This window comes from Sphaerodactylus townsendi, linkage group LG06 (genome assembly GCF_021028975.2).
Source record: "Sphaerodactylus townsendi isolate TG3544 linkage group LG06, MPM_Stown_v2.3, whole genome shotgun sequence".
NCBI lineage: Eukaryota > Metazoa > Chordata > Lepidosauria > Squamata > Sphaerodactylidae > Sphaerodactylus > Sphaerodactylus townsendi.
Genome location: NC_059430.1, coordinates 27,320,791 through 27,347,482, shown reverse-complemented (window position 1 = coordinate 27,347,482; position 26,692 = coordinate 27,320,791). Strand labels below are relative to the sequence as shown.

Sequence of the window (26,692 nt, the reverse complement as noted above, 5' to 3'; positions counted from 1 at the left end):
AGGCAAAGCGTTACTAACCTTGTTTATCAACTTCTCTCTCATCTTAGCCCTGAGCTTCCCACTAGCCTCTGGAAACCTGATTGGCATCCCAAGGGACAGAATGATGAAAGGGAGGGATTTCCCTGGATCCAGCACTGCTATAAAACTGTCTGAATGTAAGTCAATGGGGCTGAAAGCAAGGGACACAAAGAAAACCTGGCTAAATGTTTTTTTTTTGGCCCTCAAGTCACAGCTGACTTATGGTGACGCTGTTGGGTTTTCAAGGCAAGAACCTTGGGAGGGGCTTTGGCATTGCTTGCCTCTGCATCCTTCCCCACCCACAGCCCCTCATCCTGTCTTGAGGTGTTTTGGAACTAAGATACTGCAAGGTCTTTCTTTACTCACATAAACTCAGTGAAAGGCCACCGCAGACTTTAAAAAGGGGTCTGTCAGCAAAGAATGTAGATTTGTGAACTTTGCTTATGGAAATTACTTTTCCACCTCTTTCTTTCTTTGCGCTGAATTATCCCAGCACAACTTCCTTACTGCTGTTTGCTAAAATGAAAATAGGCAAACGTAACAGCAAAACTTTCTGGAATTATTATGAGGCGGGTCCGCACCTGCCCTGGCAATGAGAAATCCCAGGAGCAATGGCAAGTTGGATTTCCTTTAAAGGAGACCTTATTGGAAACCTGGGTGTGTTTTTGTTTGTTTAGTAGAAAAGAAAGGAACGTTGCAAAACCTAGTAAAAGCCAACAGATGCTCCTAGATGGATTCTACGCAGGGCAAATATAACGGGTGTAGGACACAATACAAATTGTTGGGGGGGGGGCTTTGCACAGGTCCCATCTCTAAAATGAGTCTGCCCCATTTTATTTCCCTCAACCCAGGATTTTCAAACGTCACTAAACCAGCAATCCTTTTGCAAAATCATGGGTTGGAGCTGCTCCTGCCTGAAGAGTTTTATTTCCCTCCCTTCTCGTGTGCCATCCACAGTGAGAGAGAACCCACCTAGCCACTGCAATATGTCCATTATTGCCCTGCTGTTGCAGGGAGGCCCCTTTTTCTTCTTTTTAAAAAATGTTGTGGGTTGCACATGCGCAGCTACACAGGCGCAGCTGATCACATTGAGGGACAATCAGCATGACTGTGGTCATTCATTTTGGTATGCCTGCACAGCTACGCCTGTGTTCGGGAAATTTTTAAAAAGAGAAGTATCTCTGTGCAAAGATGCATAAGCACCCCGGATTGTTTCCATGGGCTCTAGTCGCGGCTTGCACGGCATGCACGTGAACAGGAAAAAGGAAAACAGGTTCCTTTATAATGACTGCAACCCATTATACATTTGCTGTACAGAACTGACCCTACAGCAGGCAGGAAATCTGCTGGCCCTGCACCCAAAGAGCTTTACCGTCAGCCTAACTCAGCTCACTTGCTTGCTCTCGCACAGAGCCAAAACAGTAAATCCAGCTTCAACCTGTCCCTCCTTCTAGCACTGAGGGGTGCCAACTTCTGGTGCACTGTTTCCAGGCCACTAGTGGGAAAATGCACAAACACTGGGTTAAAGTACACATTTGGTTGGAAGTCCAAGATCTCCCAACATGTTTTCTAACTAAAATGCAAGTATAGGGTGGGCTGATATATAAATCAAGTCTGTAGCATTGAGCGGGGGGAACTCTTTTCCTACACATATCTTTTCCCCTACTCAAACCAGCTGCTGAGAGCCACCTCAGTCCCTCAGAAAAACATGCATTCTGGGGCTCTACCAGTGGCGGGATCCAAAAATTTTAATAACAGGCTCCGATGGTGATGGGATTCAAACAGTGGCACCGCCGCACAAGCGCACCTCCAGTCCCTATTGGGCAGGGAGGTTGCTTTCGTAACCCCTTCTCGGCACTCAGAAAAAATTAGTAACCACTTCTAGAGAAGTGGTGAGAACTGGTTGGATCCCACCTCTGGGCTCTACTCACTTTCCTTTGACTCTCCCAAAACAGTCATATGATTTTGGAACTGCAGGGAGGCTACCATTTGGAAACAGCTGCCCTCATCATTGAAGGCTTGAAATGTCCTAATAGCTGGGGCTCTCCCAGTGTTTTGTGATTGGTTCCACTACCCTTCCATGTCCATCATTTTATTGTGATGCCCGCTACCTGTTCTTTGAAAGCCAATGTGCTGTAGTGGTTAAGAGCAGGTGGATTCTAATCTGGAGAACCGGGTTTAATTCCCCACTCCTCCACCTGAGTGGCGGAGGCTTATCTGGTGGACCAGATGTGTTTCTGCACTCTACATTCCTGCTGGGTGACCAAGGGGCTAGTCACAATTTTTCGGAACTCTCTCAGCCCCACCTACCTCACAAGGTGTCTGGTGTGGGGAGACAAGGGAAAAGGAGCTTGTAAGCCACCTTGAGTCTCCTTACAGGAGAGAAAGGTGGGGTATAAACCTAAACTCTTCTTCTTCAAAATTCCAGAAGAGCCCACAGGTTTCACAAGGCTGGAAACTTCTGACCAAAATGGTCTGGAACCAGAAAAACTGATGGATCATTTTTCTCCAGCTTCATATTCTCTTTTGTCTGCGATCATCATTGCAGCCCCTCCTTCTGGGTCCTCTATCTCTATAAATCAGTCCTGTGTTACAGGAGTTGGGGTCTTCTTGTGACTGAACCCCAACGATTGGAGCACTGCCTGAAAGACATTTGTCTGGCGCTGGTCTTTGTCATCTTTAAAACATCAGACAAGATCTGCCCTGTTTACTACCCTGAGCCTTCCGCGAAGACTACTTTGTTTTTCCTGCTCCAGGCAGTGTTGTGATATGGAGTTTTCAATGCTGCTGTTTTCATTGTTTTAAAAACTTTTTTTTCTCATTTTAAGCTACCTTAACAGCTCCTCAGGGCAAAAAGGCAGTACAAACATTGTTGAAAATATGGGGTGGGAGTACTGATGTTTTGTAATCTAGGAGTTTAAATCCGTTGGCATTTGGTGTGTTGATATAATAGCGCATTAGCATTTTGTTCCTTTTGGAGCATTGTTATATTGTGATTTTACAGTTCTTGGTGTGCTGATTTACCTGTATAAGCATTTCATTTGCTTGGGAAGTGCACTGAAGTAGCTTCTTATAGATTCATACATATTGTCATATTACTGTATTTCTTGTTCATTAGTGAAATAAAAATCATGTTATAGAGAAATGTTTTTTTAAGGGAGAGAGAGAAAGTTAAGAGGAAACTAACCTAACAGGTGTGTTCTCCAACGGCTGACTTGACATTCTAATCGACTTCCTAACTCTGCACCTTCACTTAGAAAGGGAGTGGAGGTGTGTGATATTATTTGGCTACTAGACCCATGCCTAGCCTGTTCTAGGACTGTATGCAGAAGACCACTCCGATCAGAATTGCTCCCATTTAACAGTGCAAACCTCTACAGACACAGTTACTCCAAAAGAAACCCACTAATGCAGGTAGACTGGATTACTGGTCACATGATTGCACCCTTTGATTGCTGGACCAGGCTAAAAAGATATATGGGAAGGGGTAAAATCAAGAACTGCCTGTCTGCCTTTTCCCAGCACTTTTATACGGACAGGTAAATTATATTCTCCCTTCTTGACTGAGCCTAGAAATCTGGTATTTGTTTTGGATTTGGAACAGGGACTATTCTGCTCATACTGGTGAAGGAAGAAGATGGGGGAGGGGGGGAGAGACGCCTTCCACGGAGTTAAGCAGTATTCAGCTAGAACCTGCCAAGTTCAGAACAGGTGAAAAACCACTTTAGCTGCAGGCAGGGATGAGAAGAAGGTGTTTCAGGTCAGCACAGGTTTCGTTCCAGGCTTGCTTCAGCCTTGTGGCCTCGATCTCCTTTTAAACTTCCTGGAGGAGGGAGGCGAGAGGGCAGAAGGTGCTCAATAGCAGGGCCGAGGGAGACGCATAGAAGGCTGCTCAGGTAGTCGCCGGGAGTTCCGCAGGACTCCTTCCCGCCCCCCTCCCCGAGCAGCCAGAAGCAGCCGTGCGAAAGTCGCTCGATTCCCTTTCGATCCCCTGTGCGAAGTAGTACTGACTCCAAAGTTTCCGAGCAGCCGCAGGGCGAGGGCCTCCAGGTAAGAAGCCGCGCCCCAACCTGGGGCGGAGCTGCAGAGCCGTTTGGCCCCGGGCGTGGCGGGCAGATCCGGGCGCCCGGGGCGAGGGCGTGGAGCCCGCAGGAGCTCGGCCAGCAGGCGCGGCTTGGCGACACTGTTGCAAGCCCCGGCCAGAGAATCGCCGCGCGTCCGGCCCCTCTCCGTGCCAGTCGGGCGCTAGTTCGGGCCCCTGGGCGACCATGGCGACCACCACGCTGGGCGGCTCGGAAGCCGGCTACATCCGCACCGTGTTGGGCCAGCAGATCCTGGGCGAGCTGGACAGCTCCAGCCTGGCGTTGCCCGCCACGCTGACCGGCGGCCGGGCCGAGGCTCAGAAGTCGATGCGAATCCAGCGGCAGGTTCAGCAGACCCTGGCCCGAAAGAGCAGGAGCGTCGCGGGCAACGGTGAGTGCCTGGAAGGGGCCCCTTCGCCGGCTTGGCCCCCCCCCCCCCCCCCCCGCATCCCCGCTCCCGCCGGGACCCACTTTGGGATCCACTTTGGGATCCACTTTGGTCATTCGAGGCTTTTCTGCCTGCTCTTCCGAACTGGAGCAGATCCGTTTGAGGTCCGCCTCGACTGCGCAGCCAGGAGGCTTCTGAATACGCGCGCACCGTCCCCCCGGGCCGTATTGGGGAGACGGCTCGTTTTAGCGGGGAATTGATCGCACCTTTGCAAGGGCCATGGAACTCACCCAGGCTCTTCTGCGGAGCGCTCCGGGTTCGAATCCCGCTTCCTGCCTACTCCTCTGCAATCAGCGGCACTTAAAAGTGTGAAAACTTGTTTGACTCCTTGTACCCGCACTTGCAAAGATATTCCTTGGCAGGTGTTTGCTTGCTTGCTTGCTTATTTTCGTTTTTAGGTAAGAGCGTTTCCCTGTTTTTAGGCAGCTGCCCCTTTATTCTTTTCCCTCCATTTCCAGGTGCTTTTCTGCTCTCGGCTTCATTCACTGACTGTGGCTTCCTCTAGCAAATTGTTGTTTGTTTTCCCGAGAGAGGGGGGAGGGGAGTCTACCTGTCTTTGCAGAGAAAGCCTGATTAAAGTTCTGAACTAGACTCTGAGAGTCCTGGGTTCAAATTCAAGACAAGTTTCGTCATGCCATTCCAAGTCCACATTCCTGATCTGTTGTGGAGCGGAAACTACCAAAGGCCTGCACTGATTCGTGTTTTTTGCTGATTATTTATTCTACGCTGCCTTCAAATAAGAAAGCTGGGTGGAACAGAGCGACATGATAGCAAAGTGTCTGAGATCCCAGGCGGCTGGTTCTGCTTCCCCTCCCCACTCCACACAGATTTAATAACAAGAGAACTGAGGCCATTCGGAAACCTGTTTGCTTCTCGCACCTTTGGCCAGCCCCAAGAAGAGGTGGGATCCAACCAGTTCTCTCCACTTCTCTAGAAGTGGTTACTGATTTTTTTCTGAGTGCCGAGAAGGGGTTACTAAAGCAACCTCCCTGCCCAATAGGGACTGGAGGTGTGTGTATGCGGTGGCACCACTGTTTGAATCCCACCACCATCGGAACCTGTTATTAAAATTTTTGGATCCCACCACTGGTCACACTGTTGTGAGAATGAAGTAGTGCATGAGATCCATGCATGCAGTCTGGTGTGGCCGTGCAGTCACATGGGAAGGGCATACCCTCCACATCTACTACTGGTGGACAGTGAGAACGGCCTTTGGCTGCTGCAGCAACCTGATTCCCAAATGGTTGTGTCCAAGTTATGGTTTGTGTCCTGCTATGTCGAAAATAGCGATTAGCTTCAATCCAGAGCTTAGTCCTCAGTGGTAAAACTGGTCCCTGTTTTGTTTGTTTGCTGCTCGAAGAAGCTTTGGTTGCGTATGAGAAAAGCACTTCATCCCATGCTGTGGATGTTTGTGATGTCAACAGCTGACTCAGACCGACTCGGTGGGTTTTCAAGGCAAGAGACGTTGCCATTGTCTGCCTCCTTGTCATGTCCTTGGTGTTTGCCGGAGGTCTTCCATCCAAATTCTAAACAGGACTGATCCCGCTTGGCTTCTGGGATCTGATAAGATCAGGCTGAACTGGGGTTATCCAGGTCAGGGCACCGTCCCTATTCACCAGCAGTTCCTTGATGTTTTGGATTCCGTAGCCCACATGATGCTGGCAGGGGAAGATGGGAACTGTAGTCCATAACATCTGGAGGGCCACGGGTTTGACACCTATGTGTTGCCTATTGAGGAGTTTGAATTCAGCTTCTTAAATTTGGCCATCTTGTTGAAGGATTTGCTGGGGGCTGTTGGAACTTGTTTGTTCCTAGATACAACACTGCTCTTCCCCACCCCACCCCCACCCCTGCTGAATCTTCTTACCAGGTATTCTGTGAATGACATTTGCGGCCCTTCACTTATCAGTAGAGATCTTAATGTATTTACGCTCTCTCTCCCAAGGCACATTCCCTAAATGGTTCTGCTCCTTCTATCCTATTGCCTGTTTGTCTAGGTCACAGGTAGCAAACAAAGGCCAGAGGCTGGAACCGGTCCATTGAGAGGGCTTATCAGACCCGCTAGCCAGCTGAGGCAACCCCACCCCCCACCCTTGCTTGGATTTGGTGCATGATTTTGAGTCTTTTATAGTCTGTGAGGAAGGGTGATCTGTCACGTGGCACTAACAGAAGATTGAATGTTGGCTCTTTTTGTGGTGAATATATTCTAGCCATGCATGCATTTGACAAAGATTGGGATCATGTGATTTGGGGGCATTTTCCAGGACGGCCACTTTGTCATCATACAATGGCTATAATTTTTGTGTGAACTCTTTTAACTACCAAAGGTTCCATTGGCTGGGGGGGGGGGGAGGTAAGAGGTCCTGAGATAAATAATCATTAATGCTTTTCAGAAATGCTCTACTGGATTTGCATGTATGACACATACATCCTGCCTCTGATGGAATAGGCGTGTGCTTTGCAAAAATCGTCCAGAGGCTGTTCAAGTTACAGTGAGTGATTTTCAGTTAGAAAAAGTGAGAGAATTTCTGGAGGTGGTTAGACAATCACTGAAAACGGAGCCCAGAGCCAGAGGTTTGTTTGCTGACAGTGTGGCAAAGATCCCTGAGAAATGCTTCTTTATCTGAAGCTGACCAATGAGACGGCAGGACAGGCTGGAACAATGCCTGTACATACACCTCTGCCAACATACACCAAGGAAAGAGAATCCTCCAGCATTTTTCTAACTTACCATATTTGCTCTAAAGAAAGGTAACCCTGCATATTAAAAGGACCTTCACCCTAAGAAAATGCCTGTTTTTGCCATCGAGTCACAGAGGACTTATGGTGATCCCATAGGGTTTTCAAGGCAAGAGATGTTCAGAGGTGGTTTGCCATTGCCTGCCTCTGAGTCATGATCCTGGTATTCCTTGGTGGTCCAAATACTCATCAGAATTGAGCTTGCTTAGCTTCTGAGGTCTACTAGGATCAGGCTGGCCTGGTCCAGAAAAAAATGTTGTGCACCAAAAAACAAACCAAAAATATAGACCTAACTGGAATTTGTATGCAAATGCAAAACAATACCTGCTTTTTCAATTGCATATTGGGAAAATAACCTACTCCTGAATTGGAATAAATACTGTAAAAGTATTGGCAGTTTACTGGTGGGTCAGTGGTTGGATTATGCTGTGGAAAGGTTTTGTGTTTGTGGGAGGGGGGTTTCTTCTAGCTGATTGAATTGTTCAGGTATTTGGGGCATTTTGCATTTTTGAAATACCAGCAGTTTTGAGAAAATAACGTCCTTAAGCAAGAATGCAAAGGAGTGATTCAGGAGCTGCATTCTCACTGGGGGCTTATTCAGAGGAGACTGACATTCTTTCTGAAATGCTTCCTTGGAGGAAATTCTATGGGTGTTTCTTTATACTAACTTCAGTCAAGAAGCCACACAGAGTGGTAGATGATAAATATACCTTAGGGAAGCAGATCCATCACCAGGTGGGACTGTTTAAAAAGAGGACTGTGATGAACACTTTCCTACATGGAATTGAATTTATGTGTGCAATGGGTCCCTCAGACAAATATGGACTTTGCTCCTGACAGTTCTTCCTGTGCTTGGCTTCCTGAATGTATAAAGGGCCTGCTGTAAAATTACAATTCTGTTTCATTTCCTTAGTGAGGTACAAGAAGGCCCTTTTGAACATTTCTGCTCAATACCAGGGTGGGCAAGAGGGGGTATTTAGGGAGACAACATTTCGAAGGTGCTAGTCATCCAAAGGGTCCTTAAAACTGACATGTTATGTGCTTTGTTTTCAATAAGATGTATAGGTTTATTTGCCTGTTTATTTTTGCACTCCACCTTTCTTCTCAGTTGGGATTAAAAGCATTTTACAATGTTCTCCACTCCTTCGTTTTACTCTCACAACAACCCTGTGACGTAGATTAGGCTGAGAATATATGACTTGGCCCAAGGTTATCCTAGCAAGCTTACATGGCAGAGTGGAGATTTGAACCTGGGTCTTCCATACCCTAGTAGTCAATCATCCACCACACTGAATCTCATGAGTTGCATGTTGTATAGCAAACTACAAGAGGTAGGTAAACCATGGCTGAACTTTTCTTGCCTTAAAAACCCTAACAGATTGCCATAAGTCATCTGTGACTATGGCAAATAAATAAATCTCATCCTATCAGTGATTCTGATAGGCTACTTGTATAGTCCTACTAGGAAAAAAATGTTTCAATCTTCTGTGAGTCCCTCATAACTTGCCTTAATCTATTTCTAGGTATTTCTCAGCATAAGCATAAGCATTTTATTGTCATTGTGCACGCACAATGAAATTTACAGCAGCATTCCTCGATGCACACAATTTCAGACTCATACATCATACTCATACAATTTCATACAATACATCATACTCATACAATTTCAGACTCATACCCCATCCTCACTTTCCCCAAGAATTACATCTATTTTCCTGTGGTGGTGACATCTCTAATGATCATAGTATTGCTCAAGGGTGATCAATGGGTGGCCAAAAGACCAGATTCGCCACTCAGTGACCCTATCAAATGTTCCTAGATTAGAACAACAGAATGTGAAGCATGTATTCTATAGCATAGCATAGCCTTGTGCTATATGTGTATAATGGGAAAGGCTTAATCCTTTCTGTGAATGTTACCAAGTTCCAAAACCAGTTCATAAATGAAGTTATCAGCTAACCAGGTCAGAGAAAAATCCTATGCAAGATAAACTTTTTTTTATAAAAATAAAGTCTAGAAATGATCTTTTGCAGACTGTTTATGGGTAGGGAATTTCCAACCTGCAGCAACAGTTTATAGACCCAGAACAGGGGAAACTGTGGATCTTGCAGGCTGATTCAGAACTGCAGAACTGTTAGAGACAGCTGGTTTAGAACTCCAGACGATTGATGTCCAGTATATTGTTGTATCTGTGAAAGCGAGCTGTGGTTTGCTGAAAACTCACACTGGAGTAAATATAGTTAGCCTTCAAAGTGTCCCTGGACTTTTCTTTGGTTACTATAAACTAACAAAGTTCTGGAGCTGTAGGCAATCCCTTTACATACAATCGCAATTGATTTAGGATGCTGCTTTCATGGGGGACATTTGCTTCTCAACAGACAGCGCTGAGTTCTTGCCATAAGAAAGTATAGTGGAACCTCGGTTTTTGTTGGTTTTGGTTTTCGTCAATTCTTTCCCCAAAAGTTTTGTCTTGTTTGCTTCGGTTTTTGTCAGATTTTGTCGGCACATGCACACTAATTTTGCAACAACAAACGGCGACCCATGCAGTTCCATGGATTATCAACAAAAACTGAGGTTCCACTGTAGTGGGTTTACCATTGTGGGGGCATTCCTTGAAAATGCTGGGGGGAAGAATTAGGACTAATAAAAGGAAACACTTCTTCACGCAACGTGTGATTGGTGTTTGGAATATGCTGCCACAGGAGGTGGTGATGGCCACTAACCTGGATAGCTTTAAAAGGGGCTTGGACAGATTTATGGAGGAGAAGTCGATTTATGGCGGTTTACCAATCTTAGATCCTAGCCCAGTCCTGAGATTGCAAATGCCTGCTGAATTCGAAACAGGTAAAGTTCAGGAGCAACAGCCGCAGAAGGCCATTGCTTTCCCATCCTGCATGTGAGCTCCCAATGGCACCTGGTGGGCCACTGCGAGTAGCAGAGAGCTGGACTAGATGGACTCTGGTCTGATCCAGCTGGCTTGTTCTTATGTTCTTATTGTGGTGAAGGTCATGAACACCTATGCTGGTAATGCTAGGAAAAGTTGAAGATAGCAGGAAAAGAGGAAGACCCCACATGAGATGGACTGACTCCATAAAGGAAGCCACAGCCCCTCAGTTTGCAAGCCCTGAGCAAGGCGGCAGTGTGTTGTTTCATGAGCTGGAATTGACTCAACACACACACACACTCCTATGCTGTGCAACTTTAAACTGAGATCCCAATTAGCAACGGGTCCTCCACAAAGCATTGAAAGGGTTATCCATTTTTTAATCAGACCCTGGCAGAGGCCCAAAAGTCTTTGCAACAAAAGCCCTGTTCTCAGCGAACAGTTGACCAGCAGGCTCAATTTGCTAATCATTTGCTAGTCAGGAATACCACGGGCAAGGTGTCAGGTGGATTCATTTGCAAAATGGTTCCCATCTGATAACAAACCGGTCTTCCTGTTTGTCATCCTCTAACTCGGGTGTTATTTTAATTTTTGCAACAAAGATCTTGGGAAAATTGAGCTTACTTTGCTTGTCCCGATGGCTCGCTGTTCTTCAGAAGTCCCGTGTGATCACATTCATTATCAGTATGCAGTTTCAAGTGAACAATATTTGAATTGTTTTGCATTTGGGCAGCCTGGCAACTGGTTGGTAGCTGCAGTCAGCACCTGCTTGCAATTTACTGTTTTCAATGTTGTCCCCAAGTTGCTACTAGCAGGTTGAGCCTCATTTTAAAAAAAAAAAACAGCTGTATTGTGAGTGTATGCAACTCTTTTACACCTGCGCAGGCATGGCTGTTCTTACGGCAAAAGAAAGAAGGATTCACTTTGTACAAACATACGTATTGCTGTTTGTTGCCTTTTCAGAGGATTGGAACAGCCTGCACTAGCATTGCATCGGTACCGTCAGAGGTGGGATCCAGCAGGTTCTCACCAGTTCCCAAGAGTGGGTTACTAATTGGGTCCGCTTTTCTGTTAGAAATTCTCTTAGGTTCAAAAATTATATGGTCCTGTTGTTTCCTATGTGGCTGATTAGCGAAGGTAGAAAACGGGATAATTATCCCTGTTGGGCTGTTTTAAAAACATGTTTTAGTAATATGGTAAAGTTCCTTGTTTAAGGAAAGTATCCTACTTTTGATTTCTAGAAACAAAATTAAGTATTTGAAAGTATTAAGTATTTGACAGGCAGTCAATTAGAGGAGAAGTAGTTGTTTCTGTTGGCAGTAGACGATAGTACTTGCTATAATGAGTTTAAATTATGGACAGAAAGATACCAGCTGGAAATTAGGAACTTTTTTTTAACAGTAAGAGTTTTTTACAGTAACAGAGAAATGATTAATGCCCCGCCCCCCGGAATGCCCGGTCACGCCCCCATTGTGCCCCGCCCAGCCCCATTGGCGCTACGCCACTGTTTGACTCCCACCACCATGGAACCTGTTACTAAAATTGTTGGATCCCACCACTGGGTACCGTCAATGTCTAAGCGTAGTGATGTGAATGGCAGTTTATTTTATTTGCTTAAAACATTTTAGTACCACCTTTCCACCCCATTAGTTGGTGATTTTAGGGGATGGTGGGCAGCAATTGCAGTGCGTGATGCAGCCCTGTTTCTCCTCCTTAGTTTGGTGGACAATGTCAATCAGCCCATGCTGCGAATTTCTTCCTTGCAGCTGCAGCTAGATGATAATAACTGTGTATTATAACAGGCTTGATTTAAAAAGCAATTGCTGGCTGTAGAACTATGCTGCTGGTTACCCCAGAAATAAGTAATAAGGGGAAAATTACTGCCACATTGCTAAGTCACCTCTTAACCAAGTCACCTCTTGAACCCTTTTGCTTCTACCGGTATCTAGGGCAGATGCTCCCAGCTTGGTGGTTTCACACACTTTCCGGATCCATTATTATATAGACAAATAATCCATTTTAATCAACAGGGGGCCTGATTTGCAGGGGACCGTATGTTGAAAGCCACAGGCAGCCTGGGAGAATTTTTAAATTGGAATGAAAAGCAGATTGTAACTAAGGAGATAAAACAACAGCTCTAACAACTTGACCTCCTGAGAACATCTGTGATAAAAAAAAATGTGCTCCATGCCTCTCCCATTTGATAGAGTTACTTAACTTCCCATGTATGGAGGAGGAGTTTCATTAACCACCAGCTTCCTCCACATGCTGTGTGCCTTAATCTACAGAATTAGATGCTGACTTTTAAAGTGGGCATCTTCTTAGTGGGGCTGGAGCGGGTGGATTAATGAAGTATTGTTTGCTCTGATTTCTTCCTGAAAGATTAAAGCCTGGGAAAAGAGCGGGGAGAATCAGCTGCCGAGATGCAGACAGATAAGTGGCGGTTTATCAAGGCAAGCATATCCCAGCTGTGCCAACTGCAGGAACGGGGCAATAATATTCCTACCTGAACAACGTCTGCAGTTCACCCTGTGGCTGGCACATTCGTGTATTCCAGTACATAAGTGAACATCCTGCCAACCATCTCTAGGATTTTTGTTCAGTGAACTGTTCTCGGGATTGCAGCTTTAAAAAAAAGTATTCTCCGTATTAATAACGTGACTCAATATTTTTTGCCCATCATTATCTCTGTTCTTACCACTGGGTAAACAGCAGCAGGGGTGTTTCATATTGGAAGCCTAGCCTGGGGAAAGTAAAATCCCATTCCTTGACTGCCAGGAGCCTGGAATCACAAAGGTCCATGCCCCTCAAGGAAAAGGCTGCTTTGGAGGGTGGGCTATCTGACATTATACCCCTCTGAGGACCCTGTCCTCATCAGACTCCACTCCTCCAATTCTCCAGGAATTTTCCGAGCCACAGTTGGCAACCTACTCTGCTTGGGTTCTAATTCAGTTCCTCCTCTGCAGGTGCTTCAGTCACTCCTCTGTGGGTCTAGTCAGTGTCCCTCAAGTCTAGCTGCTTGAGTTCTGAAGAAACTCTTCATATTTTCTCAATCGGTTAGTGTTGTGATGATTTCCAGAACCAGTACCTTGAGTGTGTTCTCTCTCCATTGTGGAAATCAATGGTTTGAACATTTCTGATCTAATTAAAACTTTGCTATAATTATGTTTCTTGTACCTTTGTACAGGGAGCCTGCATCGAACTGCTAGCGTTCCAGAATACGTGCACAATCTGGATACGATTGAAACGGATTTTGCCTCACGACCTGCTGTTAGGACTTTGTATTATCAGTCTCATCAGGTGAGGAATGATAAAGGAATATGCAGATGCCAGCAGAGGGGAGGGGAGTTCAAATAAGGGGCTTATTGCGTCTGAGGTTTAACAGAGGTTTTGTTTTGCGTTTTCAAAAAGGTTGCTTGTTTTTGCGTCTGTGCAATTCTACTTTTCTTTGTTTTTAATGGAAACCTCTCCATCTCCTCCTTGATCCTCACCCACTGTCCTCCTGCACTGCTTCCTGGGCTGTGCTGCTGCTCCATGCCATGGCTGGAAAAACAGGAGAGTTGCCAACAGTGGCGTAGTGCCTAGGGGATGGGGGGGGCGTCTTGCACCGGACTTGTGTGGGGGCGGGGCACAGGGCACACACGTTCCTGGGCACAGTTCCCCCTCACTAAGGCTCTGGTTGCCAGTCAATCAGTTAATGAGCAGCTGGTAGAATCTCTGTATTCTGCCTCTCTCTGGGGTACAATTTCTGATTCATCTCAGGCACCACACCTCGGTGTACCTTGGGACCAGTTTAACACTAGGCAGGCCTTCTGAGAATTTCATTCTCCAGTCTTCACCTAGGTGAGTTGCCTCAAACATATTGTGTCTGGGAGCTAGGATAAAGATGACAGGAGATTGGTGAATTCATCCACCATTTCCTGGACCGTTTTTTTTTTTTCTAGAATGCTCCGCTTGAGTTCTAGTGCCTTGGGGAAGGAACTAGGTAAGGAACTAGGAACTAGGTAGGCACCAGGGGAAGGAACTAGGAACTAGGTAGGCACCAGGACCCAAGCAGAGCATTCTAGAACAAAAATGGTCCAGTAAATAATGGATGAATTCACAAATCTGTCATTTTTATCCTGAACAGGGTGTGGTAGCCCCAGCCTACAATACAGTAAGGGAAGGTGTGAAGAGGACAGATGAAGGGGAAAGGATGGAAATTTCATGACAAGGAAACACACAAATGAATGGCATTCATTTGTACCTTGCTTCCCCTTTGTTCATTCCTAAGGCTAAAGAAATTGGTTTTCATTTTGTTTTTCTTAAGAAAAAAAATTAGGAAACAAACACACACTCTTGATGGTTAGTTAGGTTCCTTTCTGAGAAATTCCACTGAGTTTTATCATGTTTGGGATTTGATGACCAAACACAATGCAGTGTTATGACTCCAGGAACACAAGTAATCGCTGTTTTGTTTAACAACACAATTCCAACCAGAAACCAAATTTGTTCAAAAGAGCTAGCAATTGTTGCATACAACATCTGTACCAGAGAAAAACCCGATGCTTATTTCAGACACTAGATCTTTTGATTTTGTTTGAGCCAAGAGGAATTCTGCCTTTGTTTATATTCGTCAGACTCATTATGGGCTCTGTAGACTGAAGCCATCTTGTTTGGTTGAAGTTAAGTGCATGCTAGATTTTAATTACAGTGTCTGCACTTATCTAATTACTTGCTTGGCTTTGGCCCTTTTCTCCACTATCAATGGGATACCTTGCACCTGCCTAATGGTGCCCCTCTGTGTTTTCTTGCCACAGAATTAAAAAAACTGATTCAGGTAATTTTAATGCTAGGTTACAACGATGTGCAGGTACTCTGGGACAGTGTTAGAATGGAAAACTAATACAAGTTACTGATGAAAAATTAAGGCAAGATTTAAGAGAACTGAAATACTTTGCATGCTGCATGGCTGCTTGTAAAAAATGCAATCTTGTGAGAACTATTGACATTTTGGCAGCAGTGGCGTAGGAGGTTAAGAGCAGGTGCATTCTAATCTGGAGGAACCGGGTTTGATTCCCCTCTCTGCCTCCTGAGCTGTGGAGGTTTATCTGGGGAATTCAGATTAGCCTGTACACTCCCACACATTTATGCCAGGCTTGGCTGTTGAGCTCCTTGCAGGAAGTATGGCATGAAAATCTAATAAATAAATAGGGGCTATAAAATCATTGATATCTAGTGGAGCACATAAAACAGAAGGATGGTCAGTCTGTCAGAAGTGCTGGATTTCAAATCTCTTCTCATTCCTGACATTGATCTGGGTCCAGCCATGTAGCCCTCTTCAAGCTTTTGTGAAATCAGGCAGGATTTTGCCCATTTGTCCCAATCCTATCCTCTCTTCATTTCAAGTGGCAAAATGCAAACCCAGAAAAGGGAAAGAAAGGCACAGATCTCAGAAAGGCAGGAGGAAAATGTGAGGGTGCTAGAGGAGGAGAGCAGAATAAAGGCTCCAGTCCTAATTCTGGACTTTCAAATGCTCAGGGAGAGCCCTGCAGCCAACTCTCACAGATACACAAACCGGCTCAACCTGTGCTTGCCATAAGGCTGTGCTGGAGGTGCTGCCTGCTCTGAGGAGGTAGGAACATGTCCAGCAACTGTTGCATCTACTGTGCCCCTTTTAGCTCGTTCAGTTCAAATGACTGACCCAGCCCTTCAAAGCTTTCCACTGCATATGTTGGTCGAAACCCGTCTAGTTTTCTGCAGGCACAAAGAAGGATGACTTTTACTGATTGCTCCCTTCTGTGGCAGCGCAAGACAGACCCCAAAATGCTGCTCTAGGAGGACAGAGTACCACCACCACCCCCCGGAAATCTTGTGGGGGAAGGGTGGTAGGAGTTCTCCTGCAGGAAGGAAGAAGTCAGTGAAAATCACTCCCCGCTTTGCACATGTGGTCATCTAAGTAGGATCCAAGACAGATAAGGAGCATCTGTCATCCTGTATGATTGCTTTCACCTCTTAACAATGTCTGGCACTTTTTAGTTTACTCTTGTTAAAATGGGTGGAATTCAGTGGAAGAAAGCAGCACTTCTTTTGTTGTGGCCCAAACAGGGTTAAATTATGCTTCCCGCCAAAAATCTTAAATCATCATCGTTTGTCACTTGGGGTGGGTTGGGGATAAATGGTAACATTTGTGGGAAGCCTTCTAAAAGATTTAGGTTTGCATTTCTGTTTCTGTATAGATCATTAGTGTACAAATGTTGTAATTTATATAGTGTTGTGGGTTTTTTTGTAGTTGGCTGTTTTAATTATGCTTCCCGCCAAAAATCTTAAATCATCATCATTTGTCGCTTGTTGCAATGGAGAAGAATTTTACGAAACAACTAAGTGAAGAAACCAACCTAGTCAACTCAAAACTAGACATGCTAGATATCACATTCTTTTCTCTTTTTTGCAAATTCTGGTTGCCTTCTGATTTTGAATCTCCAAGAGAAGGGAATTCCATCCTTCTTGGCAGTCATTAGCACCCCTGTTTACTTGCTTTGAATGCTATTGCTTCTGCAGTTGGTCTAACTATGAGTTGGCTTTTGTCTTAAATGTGGATCATTGAATGCTTCAAGGTTAGGAGAATCTCACCTTGTAGTGAGTTTTCTGATTGTGACATGGGACATTGACTGATGTATCCTGACAAAGAAGAAAATAGCTGCGGTAACATTGAATAGAACCACTCCTCTCTGATTTCTGTGCACAGGACTGTCAAGAGAGTAGCCATTTTGGAGGAATTTCCCAGCCTGAACTGGTTTTTTGCCTCTTGCAGGTGCAGAGCGCACTCTCCAGTATCAGCCTTCCTTAAGGACAGATTCCCTCAAACTGAGACCCTCTCTTTAGAAGGGGCAGTTCACTCATTCCTTGGAAACTTCCATGGAGACAGCCCTATGATTGGTTGTGGTTGTCAGGAGATTAGAGTCAGCTTTCTCCATAAATGTAGCTTATGGAGACACTTGTACTAAGCACTGGAAAGACCCTTGTATTAAGCTCTGGAAACTTAATACCTTAAGAACCGACTCTGCTGAGCTAGCACCTCAGTAAGTAGATAGCAAGTTGGCTTTGTAGTTTTTCTATGCATCCTGCCAACACTAAACTGTAAGCCTTGTTTTAGTATCTTTTCCCACATTTTTTTTCTAGTAAACCTCCTTTTAGTTTTTAATTGTACGAGTTTTCTGGTACCAAACCCAGGTAAGTTTAGTTCAGCGATGGCGAACCTTTTTGAGACCGAGTGCCCAAACTGCAACCCAAAACCCACTTATTAATCACAAAGTGCCAACACGGCAATTTAACCTGAATACTGAGGTTTTAGTTAAGAAAAAATGGTTGGCTCTGAGGCATGCGTTACTTGGGAGTAAGCTTGGCGGTAGTTGTTGGCTTTGCTTTGAAGCAACCATGCAACTCTTCGGATGGGTGAATCATGACCCTGGGAGGGTTTACTCAGAAGCAAGTCCCATTGCCAGCAACCGAGCTTACTCCCAGGTAAAGGATAGCGCTTTAGTTCTTTGCATGAAAATCAGTGGGGTTTAACAGCACTTGACAGGGTTACCTATACTGCTTCCCCAAAACTAGGTCTTACGTTTAATGCTAATAATCGAGCCCAGCAGCCCAGGCCAGCCTAGATGTGGGGGGGGGGAGCGATTCCCCCCCCACATGATGAACTGTGCGTGCCCACAGAGAGGGCTCTGAGTGCCACCTCTGGCACCCGTGCCATAGGTTCGCCATCACTGGTTTAGTTGCATTACTACACAGTGGCTGACTTGCTGCTACAAGGACTAGACCAAATTGCAGGGTGTTGGGTTTTTTCATAGTTTACTTTCATACTATGACCATTCTGTTGACTTGTGTTCTTTCTGGATTTTTTTTTAAACAGAAAAGCTCCCCAATTACTTATGAAAATGGCTGGGGTCCTCGAAGTATGCAGTATAGTGCATATAAGTCTATAGAAGAGAGGTCTCAAAGGCAGCCACTGAAGAGGCTGGAGGTTTCTCCCGATGGTCCTGACAAGTTGGCTTATCTGCAGAACGGCCTGCAGTACAACAGAGGTCTAAGCCTAAGGCCTGGAGAAAGCTGGAGATCCAACATTATGCCACCAAGATATGCTCGCTCTGAGGCTGGTGGTTATGGTAGCTCTAGCCTCTTACATAGGGGGAGCAACATCCAGAGGCATTTCTATGTGGGGTCTGTCCAAGACACAATGGACAGTGTCCCTACCAGTCCAAGCATGCCGGTCTATCAGCAAATCAGGAATAGTCGGAGCATGACCAACCTTCTGGATAAAGAGAGTTTCCAGAATTCTGATGCGGCTATGGGACAAGTCAGGTTGCCTCTGACTTCCCAAATGGGATCTCAACACAGGCAGTCAATGAGGTCCAGCTGGCATCAGAGTAACTTCCGGACACAGAACACGAGGGAGTCCTCTCAACCAGCTTCAGTCACCAGTGCCACCGCTGAGACAGGTGGGAGGAAGATGGTAATGACAGCAGCTATGGCAGCTGCAGCAGGAAGTGGTCTCTTGGAGCAAGAAAGAGTAGCCACCACCAGGTCTCAACTTGGGTAAGTTTTAGCCATGTTCTTTGCTCATTTGTCTCTTTTTGTGTGCTTCTGTTATCACCATATAAGAGCATGCTGATAGTCATTATGGACACCTTGTACTGTAAGCACCATGTGCTGGTAAACACAAACATAACAAGAGTTCTGCTGGATCAGACCTTAGGCTGTATATCCTAATTCATACAATGTCCATACAATTGCCTTTGGTAGGCTAACCAATAGGGCATAGTAGCCAAAACCTTTCCATGATGCTTGCTGCCTCTTGAAGCTGGTATTCAGAGTTTAAGGCCTTTGGGTGTGAAAGTTCTTTTGTCATCTTGGATAGTAACCACGGATGGACTGCCCAAAGGTGTAGCTGGGCCAAACTGCCCGGTGCGTAGTGTGTTTTTTCTGCCCCCCCTCCCCCCGCAGCCCCTCCTTCCCACACTTACCTTAGTTCCTTTTCTTTTTCTAGTACTTTTTCAGGCTGAAAAAAGTGGCCTCTTCATAATTTAGGCTAAAAACTGCCTGAGGAACTATACTTCCCAGGAGACCTTGTGAGCCCCAAGGTCTCCTGGGAAGTATAGTTCCTCAGGCCGTTTTTGAGCATGAACTGTAAGTAGGCCACTTTTTTCAGCCTGAAAAAGTACTAGAAAAAGAAAAGGAACTAAGGTAAATGTGGGAAGGAAGCGGGGGGCTGCATAGGGGGCACGGGGGTTGCAAAGAAAAGGGGGAGGGAGCAGGGGCCAATTTTCCACCCCCTAGGTGTGTGCCCAGTGCACAACGCACCCCCCTTCCCCTTGCCGCTCCGCCACTGGGACCGCCCCTCCATGAATCTGTTGACCCCCCTTTTAAGGCTGTCTGTGCTGGTTGCCATCACTACATGCACTGGCAGTGAATCCCACAATCTATTTACTTCAGGATATGGAGTCCTTTTTTTACTCAACTAATTTTTTATTTACATTTACTTCCCACTTTTCCACCAGGGAGCTCCATGAGTTACTGATTCTTTTTTTTAAAAAAAATCAGAGCTGCACCTTGTAGCAAAACATTCCATTAATTAATTATGGGTCATATGAAGAAGTAATGTGAGAAACGCTAGCTTTGAGTCTATCTGAATTTGCTTTTCCTTTTGCCTCCGTGAATGTGGGAAGTCTAGAGATGAGGAGAGGAGGAAATGAGAACATAGCGTACCGTGGCACTGCAGCAAAAATTCACTCAAAGAAATAATTACTGGGTTGCAGCTCAGATCCTGCCTTTGGCTTCTGTTTGATAAATGTATTTGTTCCCTGCTTTTCTTCCCAAAGGAGACCCAAAGTGGCTTACATTATGCTCTTCTCCTCCATTTTAACCTCACAACAACCCTATGAGGCTAGATGAGACTGTTGTCCAAATGCAGGTCCTGAGCAAATTGGAATTGGTTTGACCTCCTTCACCCCATGATGCTGGTTTGAAATCCTGATTTGTAGCACACAAACTCCAATACATCCAGGAGGCTGTATTGAGACATCACAGGCAGTTGAGCTTGTTTTTGTACTCTGTGCAAGATGGAAGGAAAGGGAAGAGGACATGAAGGGCACATGAGTGTGAGGAACACCTGGTATCCTTGGGGCTGAATTGTTGCTTACCACGATATCTGAATGCAGCCTCAGAAATTTACACTGTAATACTAAGCAGAGTTATATCTTTGTAAGTCCACTGAATTTCATGGACCTAGAAGAGTATTGTCTGCTTAAGATGGCCCTGTTAGTGAATCACCTGATTGGATCACACTGTACAGCTAAGCAAGGCTAAGGAGCAGCAGTGGCGTAGGAGGAGCTCGTGTATCTAATCTGGAGGAACTAGGTTTGATTCCCAGCTCTGCCGCCTGAGCTGTGGAGGCTTATCTGGGGAATTCAGATTAGCCTGTGCACTCCCACACACGCCAGCTGGGTGACCTTGGGCTAGTCACAGCTTCTCAGAGCTCTCTCAGCCCCACCTACCTCACAGTGTGTTTGTTGTGAGGGGGGAAGGGCAAGGAGATTGTAAGCCCCTTTGAGTCTCCTACAGGAGAGAAAGGGGGGGGATATAAATCCAAACTCTTCTTCTTCTTCTTCTTCTACTCATACTCAAAGATTATTCTCTTTTAACATTTCTAGGTGGACAAGGAACTTTCAGTGCCTCTGGCTTACGTAACGTACTATCCCCAAGGGATGGAAATGACTTATTCTCTCAGCAGCGTTTTGTAAAGCTTCTTTCCCTGGAATTCCTGTTCTATTCCACTAAGTCCAAGGGCATGAATGTTTAAAAAATAATAACAATAATCTTTATTGGCATGTAGGCATGGTTTTTCATACAACAGGAATCTTGAAACTGTTAAGATACACCAATGGCAGGGGCTTATTCTTAACATGTCAGAACAAATCTGCATATTCTATTTAGAATAGAAGCTGCATTGGACATAGCTGCTGAATTCTTCAGGTGATGTTTGCTGAAGCAGAGTGAATTCTGGGATACTTACTGAAACAGGCAGCTGCCCTATTCTAATCTGGAGAACCGGGTTTGACTCCCCACTCCTCCACCTGTGGCAGAGGCTTATCTGGTGAACCAGATGTGTTTCCACGTTTCTGCATTCCTGCTGAGTGATCTTGGGCTAGTCACAGTTCTTCGGAACTCTGTCAGCCCCACCTACCTCACAAGGTCTCTGTTGTGGGGAGAGGAAGGGAAAGGAGTTTGTAAGCCACCTTGAGCCTCCTCACAGGAGAGAAAAATGGGGTATAATTCCAAACTACTACTACTACTCTTCTTCTTCTACATGTGAAATAGGGGAGGAAAAGCATGAGTTTTCCCCCCGTGTATTTTTACTCACAAAACTAGAGATCAGTTTTTCTCATCTACCGTGAAAAGGGCAACAGAACAAGCCTTGGAGTAAACGTTCAAAATCATTTTCCGATTGTACTAGAAGAGTTGCTGCAATACTATATTGCAACTTACCCTAATCCTTGCTGATAACCTCACTACAAATGAGGCCTTTCCATGGTCTTCATTGGATCAAAGTGATTAAATGTGTATTGTGAGATCTGTGCTGGAAATTTAATCTCAAGTAGGCCTGATTTAGATTGGGACCGCAGCACACAGGGAGTGGGGGCCCCATGCTGTTTTCATGACCTAAAGCATCCCAAAGGGAAGTGCTGTTTGCACTGTTGGGGAAACCTTGATGTACCACATTGGTGAACATGGAGCCCCCAATGGAGTAAATAGCACCCTCCGGGACTTTTCAGATAGGAAAAACAACACAAGGGGAAGGCTGAAGATCCCACCCCTCACCCCACCTGTACTCCTTGGTCCCAGTCCAAATTGGGTCCACAATTGCAGACATGCAGTATCACAGGAAAGACAGAACAAATTCCAAATGGAAAGACCAGTGACCCAGGGGGACATTAGTGATAACACGGTCTTCCAAGCTATGTTATGCTAATTTAACACCCATAATTAAGAATAAATCCACAGTCCTAGACCAACAATATCTCTTTTCATGCCCTTTTGAGCCCACTAGTGCACTCTCTCTCTCTCTCTCTCTCTCTCTCTCTCTGTGTGTGTGTGTGTGAAATCTGTCAACCCAGCTTTGACACATTATGCATCTGATAAATTGGGTTCTAGGGCACAAAATCTTATGGCATGATTAGGGTTGCCAGCTATGGGTTGGGAAATACCTGGCAATTTTGGGCATGGAACCTGGAGAGGGCAGAGTTTGGGGAAGGGACGGACTGCAATGGGGTATAATACTATGCGGTCTACCCTCCAAAGCAGCTATTTTCTCCAGTGGAACTGCTCTTTATCATCTGGAGATCAACTGTAATAGTGGGAGATTTCAGGTTGGCAATCCTGGTCACGATAAACCATTTTGTCTCTAAGGTGCCACAAGATGTTCTTCAAGGCAACAGAGTTATTTACAAACTGACAACCGCTGACTTTGTTGCTCACCTTTGCTGCCAGGACTTTCTAAGTTTTTATGTTAATCACTCAGGAGTCCAGAAGAGGAGATGACTCTGGAGCGTGCCGTACAAATACTGCAGACTGAGAAGGCCCCATCCCCTCGAGTCCTTGCAGCTATCATTTTTATTCAGCATGAGAGCTTCCAGAGAGCAGATGCCAGGCGGAAAGTGAGTGACATTTAACCTCTTGATAGACTTTCAGGGGATACACTTGCATGAGAATTATTGATATTGGAAAATACAAATATGGGAGCTAAAATAAACTTTAGCATCATGTCTTCTGTTACCAAAAAGTCCTCCACCTTTTCTGTGAAATGTCGGATATGGGCCAGGGAAAGCAGGGTTTAAATTCCTGTCTAGAAAAAAAACTCCTTGATTAATTTTGGACTAATAACAATCTCACTTTGGACTAGTAACACCACCTCACGTGGCTGTTGTGATGAGAGCATCATGGGGAGGGAGAAGCCAATGTGCACTGCCACAGGTTCCTTGGAAGAAAGGCATAAAAAATGAAGTGAGTTTCGTGAAGTTTCATCATTGAAGTTTGTCCTCTAGTAGGTTTTCACAAAGGATTTTACCTGCTATGGATGTGTGAAAGTGTTGCTGATGACCTGGAAATGGGGAATATCTGTTTTCTTGTTTGTTTGTTTCTCTCTGTGTGCATGTAGAACTCTGATTAGATTTGAGCTATTAATCTGGAAACTGAATGTGCTGAAGAACTGCCTGACAGGGTATCATAGTTTCTTTTCCCCTCCCAAAAAGAACCAATTCTAGACTATGCAAAAGAGTTGCTTTCTGGGCCCAAAGCATGCCATTTGTCCAGGCCTGAGTTCTAGGTTCTCTTATGCCTGGTCTGGCATAAGATCCCTTTCTGAGACAATGTACCATCTCTCATCATAAATCAGTGATACCATCTATTTCATGTTTGATCAAAATCACATGTGATACATAAAAGCATTTTTTTAAAAATAAGAGAAAGTATCCCAGTCCTAACATTAAAAGACAGCAAAACAAAGAAGCTGTAGAACTAGATTATTACTTTCCCATTTGCCAAAGCTTACAAATTGCCCAACATTTTTCTGCTGGGAGATTTAAAGAGTCCAGGATGTGGCAGGTTTAGTTTGGGTTTCCCACGCCTCCTGCAAATCCATGTGACTCCTAAATAGAATTCAGATGCAGGCAAAGAAACTCTCTAGCAGTTGTCCTTCCTCTTAAAGAAGAAGAAATGCTGAGATTCTGGGAAATCAATGATTGGATCTTCCTAGCATCTAAATTTTGGTTGTGCAGGCTCTGGTTCTGACTCGGGGTCATATGACAGGGTTGAACTCTTACATTCTGAAAAGGTTTTGCATAACAAAACTGCCCCCCAAGGGAAAAAAGACCGGAAGGCATCTTTTGCAGTAAGAGCTATATAGTACAATGTGCAAAACCTTACAGTAGTAGAAAGAATAATCCCCTCTCTCTTTATCTCACAGTTCTGATTTTTTTCATCCTACAATTACTGACCTTGGCAATCAGATTACTAAGGTAACCAGATGCAAAGGATGAAGAATTCCTCCATAGCAGAGTGCATCTTAGAGGGTACATTTTTATCACTCTGTGACCAAGTTGAACCAGTTGTCTTGGAGTTAGCTGTTAATACTGGACCCTGCTGTCCTTTACATGTGGTCATAGAAGCACATTTGTGCCCCGGTGCATAAGCCCATGGTGACGAACCTTTGGCGCTCCAGATGTTATGGACTACAATTCCCATCACCCCCTGCCAGCATGGCCAATTGGCAGGGGCTGATGGGAATTGTAGTCCATAACATCTGGAGTGCCAAAGGTTCGCCACCACTGGCATAAGCCATTAGACTTTTGTTAGAAGTGGGTTCAAATCTTGGTTGTGCCCTTGTTTATAACCATTCATAACTTCAGAGAGCTTTATAACCATTCCAATTCTTCAGAGTAGCTCAGCAGCAGTTTCTGCCGAAATCTGAGTCTCAAGGAAAGAAAAATTGAGGTACCGGTACTTTTGCCAAGTTTTTTGCTTATAAAGTATCAAGAATATGCTTTGATGTGGAAATTAGTTATAATGTAGGCACACGTGAAGAAAGGTCTAATTTTCCACCTGGCCTATTCATGGACCATTTTGACCCAGTTTCCATGATGGCTGTTGACAAGATCCTGGGATGGGTCTCTAAGCTGCCCTTTCTGGGCAAAGTATTTGAGAAAGCAGTAGTGGATAAACTCCAGGCCTTTTTGGATAATTTATCTCCTCTAGACTCTTTTCAGTCTGGTTTCAGACCAGGCTATGAGACAGAGATGGTTCTGCTAACTTCGTTGATGACCTCTGTTTGAGTATAGACAAAGGCTATTCCTTTCTGTTGCTGCTATTGGACTTACCTGTAGCCTTTGAGTCATATCAACTTGTTGAGATGCTTGGAGGCAGACGTAGATACCAGGGGATGCATGGTGAACTAGTTCAAATAATTCCTCATGGATTGGACTCAAAGGGTTGCTATTGTGAGTGTGGGGGACCAGTTCTGCCCTCAGAAGCCAGCTGTGATGATTTTGCAAAATATTTTCAGGTTTGCATGAAGTTGAACTCCATGATTTTGAATGATCCTGAGGTGATCTCCAGAGAACTGTCTGGTCAAGTTGTATGGGATCCATTTCATTTGTTGCGACCTGAGGCTTTGGGCAAGTTGCTTACAAGGTTGCGACCAGGTACCTGTTGATTAGATCCTTGTCCATCATGCCTAACTAAATCCAGCCAGGAAGGATTGACTGGGTGGGTCTTGGAGGTGGTGAATTCCTCCTTAGAGCATGGGAAGGTGCCTTGTGCCTTGAAGGGGGCAGTGGTATGCCCTCTTCTGAAGAAGTCATCCTTGCACCCAGAAGATCTTAACTATAGCTAATATCCCCATTTTGGGGAAGGTCTGGGTGTGGTGGTGGCGGCACAGTTGTAGGCACACTTGGAGGAAACTGATGGTCGTGTTTAAAGTGGTGTTTGTGTGTGTGTGCACCCATGCTGTCAAGCCATAGCTGACTTGTGGCAGACCACATGCATTACAACAACAAAGTCCTTAGCCTCATTCAAGTCTGATGGTTCTGTTGTTCTGTGAGGTTTTCTAACCAAGAACTCATCTCAAAGGACCTGGAGGAGAGGATGTAGCTTAATGTTTTATATACAGGAAGTTTCAAGTTCAGTCCTTAGTTCCTCTAGTTAAATATTGTGGGTAGCAGGTCCTGGGAAAGATGCCGCTGTTCCTGAGATCCAGGAGAGTCCCTACCAGGTGGACTAAAAAACTAGACTGAGTGGTCAATATAAAGCAGATACTTATCTTAGGACCCTACGCCCGTGAAGAAGATATCTAATGAAGTATGTTCTTGGCTCTACAACCTTCAGATATTAAGAAGTTTAATTGTGCCAGCAGTGTTCTTCTCTTCTTTCTTGCACTTTAATAGTAGTAGAGAGGTAATCAGATCTGAGGTGCAAAGATGGAAGCTCTTCTCCAAACATAGCATTTCATGAACTTCCTAGATAAAATAATATGTTCTTGTTGGAGCCATTAAGACTAGATAATCTTTGAGGCACTTTCCAATCCCATAGTTCAATCTATCCAAATTCTATATTTAGATTACCAGTGGTTGTGAAAAAGTGTTATGAGGCTGTTTATATAAGGGCTTAAAACTATTTAGACAACAGTTTCAAATATCTTTAGAATACAAAGGAGCATAATCTACCTCCATATCTGAGCTGGTTTTGATGCTGCTCAGTGTGGAGGATTGCTGACCAGAATGACCTGTTGAGCACAGGATCATAGAGTTAGGAACCATAGAGGCCATCTAATCCAACCTTATGCTCAATTGAGGAAAAGCTTAAAGCAAGGGTCTGCAACCTGCCGCTCTCCAGATGTTCATGAACATGCTGGCAAGGGCTGATGGGAATTGTATTTCATGAACATCTGGAGAGCCGCAGGTTGCAAACCCCTGGCTTAAAGCATTCCTT

At 45.0% G+C, this 26,692-nt stretch overlaps 1 protein-coding gene across 1 annotated transcript in view; it reads left to right on the top strand.

The window, feature by feature from the left end:
* Positions 1-4,004: 4,004 nt before the first annotated feature.
* The window catches only part of PKP2 (plakophilin 2), a 77,753-nt gene continuing 55,065 nt past the window's right edge, over positions 4,005-26,692 (top strand). The window contains exons 1-4 of the mRNA XM_048502235.1: positions 4,005-4,491; positions 13,359-13,471; positions 18,066-18,748; positions 22,731-22,866. Coding sequence (XP_048358192.1) covers positions 4,287-4,491; positions 13,359-13,471; positions 18,066-18,748; positions 22,731-22,866 — 1,137 coding nt within the window. The 5' untranslated portion in view covers positions 4,005-4,286. The remainder of the gene's footprint in view (positions 4,492-13,358; positions 13,472-18,065; positions 18,749-22,730; positions 22,867-26,692) is intronic.